This window comes from Poromitra crassiceps, assembly GCF_964638095.1.
Source record: "Poromitra crassiceps genome assembly, chromosome: 7".
In the NCBI taxonomy this organism is placed as follows: Eukaryota; Metazoa; Chordata; class Actinopteri; order Beryciformes; family Melamphaidae; genus Poromitra; species Poromitra crassiceps.
In genome coordinates this window covers 42287565-42297564 of record NC_139628.1, presented here as the reverse complement: position 1 = coordinate 42297564, position 10000 = coordinate 42287565, and the positions used below count along the sequence as shown (strand labels likewise).

Genomic DNA, 10000 nt, shown 5'->3' with positions numbered 1-10000 from the left:
ACACACACACACACACACACACACACACACACACTTGCCCACACTAGTTCTTTAGCCCGGTGTTATCTGGCTCTGTGTATTGGATTGGAGGTCCTCTCCAGCTGAGAGCCAAGTGGTGCTGCTGCGGCTCTATCAGTCCATGCCATCAGCGTAGTCAGCTCTGCTCTGTAGAAAGACCACCTCATACACACACACACACACACACACACACACACACACACACACACACACACACACACACGCACACACACACACACAAACACAAACACACTTTTTCTGTCCTCTCTCACCACGCAACGTTATGGAAATGCTACCTCGCTCTCTCACGCGTGCACGCTCGCTTTTCCGAGTCTTGGCCCTCTTTGGCCATGCAACTCTATAGAGCAGAGGTGCCCACGTTCTTTCCTCTGAAGGGCCAACAGTTCATCTGGTTGGAGGGCCATGGGCCAAAAACAAATGTTGATGTTATGTGAAATGACATTACATTCAAATGTATTATATTTTATAGACAATTTACATTCTAAATCTAAGATGCATTTTCTAAATAATAAAAATGTTATTAGAACTCAGCCATGCTGCCATATTGGTCAGCCATGCTATAGAATACTATAGAAGAATAGTATAGAAACTATTCTCTATCCCTTTTCCTTTCTCTCTCTCTTTGTCTCTCCCCTCTGTATTTGCGTTTCTTTTGCCTTTTTGTCTCTTTTTACCCCTTTTTTTTATTCAAGCAACATCACTCACTTCCTTATCAAACTTCCCTGTTCCCTGTCCTCATCACCTCCCTTTGCCTTTACATGCTGGCCATCTCTCCTCACAGCTCTCTCTCCTTCTCTCTTGTCTTGTTGTTCTCGGTGTCTCTCCACCTCTCTCTCTCTCTCTCTCTCTCCCACTCTGTCTTATCTGCTGTGTGGCTGAAAGGTCACGTCTGAGTTGTTTGTCGTCTAAATAAGCCGCGTGCCGCCTCATGGAGATCTCTGATGAGATATGGAGCTCTGCCTCGCTCTGAGGGACACACACACACATGCACGCACGCACATGCGCGCGCCTACGCACACACACACACACACACACACATAGACACACTCTCTCTCTCTCTCTCTCACACACACACACACACACACAAACACAAACACACACACTTGCACTCATGCCCCACACACTGACCTGTCGTCTCTTATTTTATTCTTTATCTGTCTTGCTTTCACTCTGTCTCTTTGTCACACACACACAAACACACACACACACACGCACACACACACACACTGAGCCCCCACTGACCACACAGCAGTTCCTATTGATCGAGCCCCGCTCCCTAACTTCTGATTGGCTGGCTTTCCTCTTCTTCTCTAAATGTCATAGGATGATGGCAGGGCACCCGAAAGAACACACGCGCTCGCACACACACACACGCACGCACACATACACACACACACACACACACACACACACACACACACACACACACACACACACACACACACACCAGTACATTGTGTGCTTGACGTATTGTAAGTGTGTGTGTGTGCCTGTGCATGTACAGCTTTAGCCATCAAACACCCCATCCTGCATCTACCACACTCCTGTCCCCCCTACTGCAACAGCCACTGCAGCCTATTTTTCCCCTCAAATGTGAACCTATATATAGCCTAGTGCAGAGCTGAATAGGGTTATTGCAACACAAAACTCTAATTTCACAAATGGCCTCAAAGTGAACCATTAGTATTTTCTAGACTTGTCAAAATACACGTGCATTTTGATTCATCAATTATAGAAAGAATTGGGCCATCTGGGTAGTGTTGAGGTAAAAGCATGACCGCCTACCACCGCGGAGACTCGGGTTCAATTCCCGGCAGCGGTACTTCCGGCTGGGCCAGACGTTCCTACAGACACAATTCGCGGATGGGAAGCCAGTGGAGTATGAGTCCTGGACGCTTCACTAGCGCCTCCTCTGTTTGGTCGGGGTGCCTGTTCGGGGGGCAAGGGGAACTGGAGGGAATAGCGTGATCCTCCCACGTGTGACATCCTGCTGGTGAAACTCCTTGCTGTCGGGTGAAAAGAAGCAGCTGGCGACTGCACATGTATCAGAGGAAGCATGTGCTAGTCTACAACTCTCCCCAGATCAGCAGAGGGGGTGGAGCAACAGCCGGGACAGCAGGGGGGAATTGGCCAAATACAATTGGAGAGAAAATAGGAGAAAAATCCTGGGATGGGGGAACTTGATTTAAAAAAAAAGTAGAAAAATATGACAAAAACAAACGCAGATTAATCACACTCTATGATGCCCCTTGACCCCTGTGACACTGTGCATAGCACAATTTGAACATAACACCCACAAGGCATCTGTTGTGTCCCAGCAGGACCAGAATCTGCTCCTGGACCTTACCTTCTGTCAGGTTTGCACAGCAGCTAATGAGCTAGCTAGCATCACGCAGCTAGCTAGCCCACTAACGAGCAGGAGTTCATGTGGAAAATGGGACAAGACCTCGTCGTGTCGGTGAATGGACTCCTGTCTGTGACGGAGGAAGACACTTCGTTCAGTCCATTTGATGCTCTGAACTCTGTAGCAACAGCTGGCCGGACTGCGCCGAGCTACCAAGCTAGCGACAACGGCTGCACACGACACACCCCCGGCCGTTACTTTCAAATTAAATATTGATATATGCGATTAATTTAGATGAATAAATCACAAAGCATGTAATTAATTAGATGAATTTTTTAATCGCTTGACGGCCCTAGTATTATCCTAACAATCTCTCTCAGCAGCAAAGCAGCAGACGTGCAGCAAGCACGCAGTAAAGAAAGGAAAGACAAGGAAAAAGTGTGACTTCCAGAGTGGCAACATTTGTATGTGTGTGCACGTGCCTGTGTGTGTGTGTGTGTGTGTGTGTGTGTGTGTGTGTGTGTGTGCACGTGCCTATGTGCGTGTGTGTGCACGCATGTGTGCCATAGACGAGGGCCTGCCAGACAGATGGGCTGATTTAGCAGCTACAGATGACGAGCCGTTAAGATTCAGTGTGTAGATTCAGTGTGGCCGAACAACAAACGACCTCTCTTTACTTTCCCATTCGGACAAATTGAAGAGCGCTCATACGCACAGAGCGCTCATACGCACAGAGCGCTCATACGCACAGAGCGCTCGTACGCACAGAGCGCTCATACGCGCTCATACGCACAGAGCGCTCGTACGCACAGAGCGCTCATACGCACAGAGCGCTCATACGCACAGAGCGCTCATACGCACAGAGCGCTCATACGCACAGAGCGCTCATACGCACAGAGCGCTCATGCGCTCATACGCACAGAGCGCTCATACGCACAGAGCGCTCATACGCGCTCATACGCACAGAGCGCTCGTACGCACAGAGCGCTCATACGCACAGAGCGCTCATACACACAGAGCGCGCATACGCACAGAGCGCTCATACGCACAGAGCGCTCATACGCACAGAGCGCTCATGCGCTCATACGCACAGAGCGCTCATGCGCTCATACGCACAGAGCGCTCATACGCACAGAGCGCTCATACGCGGGACACTGAAGCACAATCAATATGTGCTTTTCCCTGTAAAGTCAATGGAGCTGGAGTGGAACGCCTGTTACAGCTCTTCTGGCGCTTGCTCTCTTTGCCGATGTCGCGTATTTGTTCTAGTTTTGGAGAGGAGTTTGCTTTAGAGGCTCTCTTGCTATTTCTGCTCATATTCCACCCTGTGTGCCCCACCCCCCTCCCCCAGGCCCGTATGGACTGCCCCCGAAGAACAAGCCGGAGCAGCCGGCGGGACGCGCCACCAACAGAAACCCAGGTGAGCGGGGAGAACCAAACCCGCCGATCCCGTCCCGCAAAACGAATGGAGAGAATAATACGCAAAGGCTGCTAGACGAGGAGGAAAGCGATGGGGATGAGGGAGGGTGGAGGCGACGCTGTGCGACAGATGGAGAATGTGCAGCGGTGACATCTGTGGATCTCTCTATTTAATTCCTTATCTTTCTCTCTCTCCTTAGCCTCTCTCTCTCTCTCTCTCTCCCTCTCTCTCTCCCCTCCGTTGATTCCCTCGTTCCTCTCCTCCCCGTCTCTGCGCCCGGCCCTCCTAGCTAAGTGCTGCAGGCGGGGAATGGATGGCTAATAGCCGCCTTGGGAGAAGGGCAAGAAAAAGAGAGGGAGATCGACTCAGGAGGAGGAAGAGAGAGAGAGAGAGAGAGAGAGAGAGAGAGGGCTAGACCGGCGGCCATGTTTCAAAGAGTTATTATTGTCATTAGTTTGGGCGGCCTGGATTCTGTCGCTCTGCCGAGGGAGAGCGAGGAATGAGAATAGCAGGAAGAGGAGGAGAGAGAGAGAGAGAGATAGAGAGAGGTAGAGGAGTGATGGAAGTGAGCGAGCGGTACAGAGAAAGGAAAGAATTATTGTAAAGCAGAGAGGGGAAGGGAGCGGCGAGCACAAGGCGACGCTGGAGATGGAGGAGAGGCCGGATGATTCATACTCAGTCATTCAGCGGGAAGAGAAAGAACACTGTGCGCTCTCCCTCACTCTTCATCCTGGGCTTTGTGTGTGTGTGCGACTTCCTGTAGTGTGCAGAACGTGTGAATGAGGCGTTCACACATTGTCCAGTCACTCTGAATGGAAAAGGCTGGCAGAGATGAGATCGGCCGGTAGAGGTGTGAAGTGTCCCATCGGCGAGAACAACGCGCATCGTGCGAGACAAAACAACTACGGGACAAAGTGATGTCAAATCCTAATTCTGAAAACATGAACGACGCTGGTTTCTCTCTCGGTTGGAAACATGCTTACGCTAGAGACGATTAGGTAAAGACGCGGAATCACATAATTACCATATAAGCCAGATGATCCTGATGACGTCGCCCCCTCTAATCTCCCACATGAATCCCGTCAGAACCAACAGACCATGAGTGAACCTGCCCCAAAAAGATATGACAAACAATCTTTTTTTGATGCATTTCTAGCTGAAATATGAATTAGCCTCAAGGAACAGAGGGGGCAGGAGAGTTGGGTTAAGCAGCAGGAGGTCATGATATAGCCATGCCCTATTGTATTGTTAAAGTGAGATATCGTGATATGAGACTAGATATCGTCTTAGATTTGGTAATATGGTGATATGGCAGAAGTGTTGTCTTTTCCTGGTTTTAAAGGCTGCATTACAGTAAAGTGATGTCATTTTTCTGAACTGACCAGACTGTTCTAGCTGTTCTACTATTAACAGTGAAGGAGACGCGCACATCCCAAACCGGTCTTCAAAGCAGGTGCTGGATCCAATAAAAACAGCAGTACATGGAAAAAGTAGAGTCCGCACGCTGGAGCGGACTCTCTGAGCGAGAGCTCGAAACGTCACACGCAGTAGCGGAGCGTACACCGGGGCAGAGGGTGCCCACGCCCCCATCAAAAAAAAAAAAATTGCATGCCAGGCCTGAGTGTGAGAGCAATTCAATCAATAGACAATAACATTGGTGTGTTTAACATGAGATATTCCACTAAATATGGCTAAAACAGATTCAAACATGCAAAAAAAGGCAAATTTTTCCTCGCCACCGGCCTTAATTGGGGGGGGGGGGGGGATGGGATGGGGGGCCCCCTAAGAGCATCACCCCCCATGGGCTGATAGGGTCACTCCGCCCCTGGTCACACGGCTTGAATAAATCAGCTTGAAGTCGGGCTGAACCCAAAAATGACTTTTATTTTATTTTAGTTCAAATACCTGGGTATGCAGTGCACCTATTTAATAATGTATGCCAAAAAAAATCACAATTTTTTTTTCACACTTTTTCACATCAAAAGTTCATTTTTCAAGATTTCATTGATAACAGTAATCTACAGTTTGCTGACGTCACCTAGTACTATCAAATTTCTACCCCATTTCAACCAATCATATCACGACATGGCAACTGTCAATCAAATCTTCATTTCAGGATAATTTTCTCTTCCAAATGAAGTAGCAAATGGCGCCTAGTGCCTGTCATCTGGCAGAATTCCTATCCCATAAACTAACTACTAACTTGGCCAATTGTATGAAACATGAACAAAAAACAAAACGATAATGTCTAAGAATGCAAAGAAATGTAACTGGGTTGTTAAAACGCGCATTCCAGGAATATCGTATTTACAGCAGCGATAATGGCGCGCACTTGAGAGCCAGGGGTCGCACCTCGGAGATTCCAGGCCGACGGGCTGCACTCTCCGCTCGGCAACACGAAGGCAGCTGGCTGCCTGCGGCTCGCTGAGCTCTACTCAGCCACTAACCTTGCGTCAGCAGGCTCTTCCCGAGGAGAGCGCCACAACACGCTGAATCCCACTCGATTTGGAGGCGGAACACACCAGGATTGGCCAAAGCCCAATCCAGTCCCCAGAATTGTCAAATAAAATCATCGAGATACTACTACTTGTATGACCCACCTCTCAACCTGTGATCTCAGACGTTATGTTTTCATTCTGAAACGGACTGCAACGCACACGACGAACAGGTTCAGTTCGACTTTAAAGGGGAGCTACAGTGGGCAGACTTTTTCCAGGGTAAACACAGGTGCAACCAAAACATTCATGAGGGCCCCAGCACTGGAACACCTAAATGGATTGGAAGTCGATAACCCTCATTAATGTTTTGGTTGCACTTGTGTTTACGCTGCCTTTTAGACACAAAATGGCTGCTGTGGAAAAGGCCTATTCAGTCTACAAATACAGAGATACAGTATGATTTCTGGTCCATATCGCCCAGCCCTAGAAGGAAGATGATAAAAAGGAGGCGTCCGAATCTGACCTTAACGATCAAAAAGAAGGGAGCTCGAGCACAGAGGGGGGGCGAGAAGGGAGATGGGTGGGTTTTGGGGGGCAGGAGTGAAGGAAGAGTGAGAGAGAGAGAGAGAGTGAGAGAGAGCGAGAGAGAGAGAGTGAGAGAGAGAGAGAGAGAGAGAGTGAGAGAGAGAGAGAGAGAGAGAGAGAGAGAGAGTGAGAGAGAGAATGATGATAAAGAGAGCTGGTGAAAGGCGGGCCCCCGTAATGGAGATGGAGAGCGAGGGATGTGGGGTTAATGGAGGGAGGAAGAGAGCGGGAGGAGGAGAAGGGAGTGTAATCGACGGCCGGCATTAGCGCTTTGCTCTCAGTGGGCCCACCGCGGCCTGCAGGCCTCCACCGCGGCCTGCAGGGGGCCTCGCAGCATGGGGCAAGACGTGCGTGCGTGCGTGTGTGTGGTCGGTGTCTATTTGCTTGCATGGTTGCGTATGTCTGTATATCTGTCTTTGCCTGTGTGTGTCTTCATCCGTGTGTGTCATTACAATAAGATAGAATGAGAGACCCGCGGAGCGAGGGAGGGCGAGGGACTACAATAAGATAGAGAGAGAGAGAGAGAGAGAGAGAGAGACCCGCGGAGCGAGGGAGGGCGAGGGACTACAATAAGATAGAGAGAGAGAGAGAGAGAGACCCGCGGAGCGAGGGACGAGGGAGCAGACGAAAGATAGAGAGAACCATGGAGCGAGGGAGGACGAGGGAGCAGACGAAAGCGAGACGGACAGACGGGGAGGAAAGAGAAAGGGATGTGTGCCAAGAATAACGATAGCCCAATCCAAAGTCTCTGGATAGCAGAGACTCACATTACTGGCCTTAACCAGTTCGCCACACACATTCACACGGTCCAATAGCCCCCACCCCCCCCCATTCTATAAACACAGACACACACACACACACACACACACACACGTGCACACACACACACACACACACACACACACACACACACCTTTAAACTGTCGTCCACCCGCTGAGATGTGACCTGGCCTCCTGCGGAGAAAGCTGTGAGATTGGAGGCTGTGAAGATCTGAGGTTTCAGTCAGACGCACAACACACAGACAGAGGGACCAATGCACTGACAAACACAACAGACAGAGGGACCAATGCACTGACAAACACACAGACAGAGGGACCAATGCACTGACAAACACAACAGACAGAGGGACCAATGCACTGACAAACACAACAGACAGAGGGACCAATGCACTGACAAACACAACAGACAGAGGGACCGATCCACTGACAAACACAACAGACAGAGGGACCAATGCACTGACAAACACAACAGACAGAGGGACCAATGCACTGACAAACACAACAGACAGAGGGACCAATGCACTGACAAACACAACAGACAGAGGGACCAATGCACTGACAAACACAACAGACAGAGGGACCGATCCACTGACAAACACAACAGACAGAGGGACCAATGCACTGACAAACACAACAGACAGAGGGACCAATGCACTGACAAACACAACAGACAGAGGGACCAATGCACTGACAAACACAACAGACAGAGGGACCGATCCACTGACAAACACAACAGACAGAGGGACCGATCCACTAACAAACACAACAGACAGAGGGACCGATCCACTAACAAACACAACAGACAGAGGGACCGATCCACTGACAAACACAACAGACAGAGGGACCGATCCACTGACAAACACAACAGACAGAGGGACCGACCCACTAACAAACACAACAGACAGAGGGACCGATCCACTGACAAACACAACAGACAGAGGGACCGATCCACTGACAAACACAACAGACAGAGGGACCGATCCACTGACAAACACAACAGACATAGGGAACGATGCACTGACACACACAACAGACAGAGGGACCGATCCACTGACAAACACAACAGACAGAGGGACCGATCCACTGACAAACACAACAGACAGAGGGACCGATCCACTGACAAACACAACAGACATAGGGAACGATGCACTGACACACACAACAGACAGAGGGACCGATCCACTGACAAACACAACAGACAGAGGGACCGATCCACTGACAAACAGCCCCTTCGCATCCCCAACGTGTCCTAGCTTCACTATTTGTCAGGTCGCTCGGCGTCACTACACCGACGCGACCCGTACCTGTTTTCATCATTTTTGGACCCGCAGGGTAGTCCAACAGAACTCCCACAACATCTGAAATCGACACCACGGGAGTGTGACCTTCAAATAAGCCGAGGTGGTGGAGGCGTAAAATGCTTTTTTCGTTTTCACGCCCTAGGGAGGGATATCGTTTTGTATTTTTCCAATAGCAGTGCTAAAACAATACTTTTAAAATGGCGCCTGAACCGATACCGATACAGGTGAGGACAGAAGTGGCGTGTCATACAGAGGATTTCAAGTGGCTCCAAAGGATAATGTTAGTGAAGCACGTGCGGAGCACCTGGGAACGGATGTTTCACACAGCAGCTCAGGCATGGCAACGAAATGAGGACCCGAAATCTGCGTTGCAGTCCGGTCCCGTGAATACCGGTCGTCGAGCCAACATATGATGCGTTGAGAATGTGAACGCGTTGGATAAATGGACGCAAAGAGACAGACAGACAGGCGGAGACAGACAGACAGACAGGCGGAGACAGACAGGCAGAGACAGACAGACAGACAGACAGGCAGACAGACAGACAGACAGACAGACAGACAGGCAGAAAGACAGGCAGACAGACAGGCGGGCAGACAGACAGACAGGCAGACAGACAGACAGACAGACAGGCAGGCAGGCGGACAGACAGGCAGGCGGACAGGCGAAGAGAGTGTGTGGTCTGCTGGTAGAGGAGCAGAGCAGCGGGACTCCCTTCGTGTGGCCTGCTGTAATGCTAAGTAAATACAGTTGCTAGGGTTAGGGAAATATAGTGCGTTACCTTGATACACAATGTGGCCTTGCTGGGCTGTCCGCAGGAGTGCACACACACACACACACACACACACACACACACACACACACACACACACACACACACACACACACACACACACAGCCTTCGGGCATTCCTCACTCTTTATATGCGAGGCTGTCCACTTAGTCACATCAATAAAGAGACCGCATATAAGCCTCTGTGAGACTTGCTGCATACTTAGTGCATTCCTCAGGGTTAAGTCTCCAGGCCTCACTAGCCGAGCCCAGCACAGAGCGTTACTCATGTGACTGTGGTATAGAGCCCTATAGAGCGCTACG

General features: G+C 50.0%; 1 protein-coding gene across 1 annotated transcript in view; it reads left to right on the top strand.

The window, feature by feature from the left end:
* Positions 1-10000, top strand: part of efnb3b (ephrin-B3b) — a gene marked incomplete at its 5' end in the record, with an annotated part of 22444 nt that overhangs the window by 10773 nt on the left and 1671 nt on the right. Inside the window, one exon of the mRNA XM_083640127.1 lies at positions 3735-3803. Within this exon, the coding sequence (XP_083496253.1) occupies positions 3735-3803 (69 nt within the window). The remainder of the gene's footprint in view (positions 1-3734; positions 3804-10000) is intronic.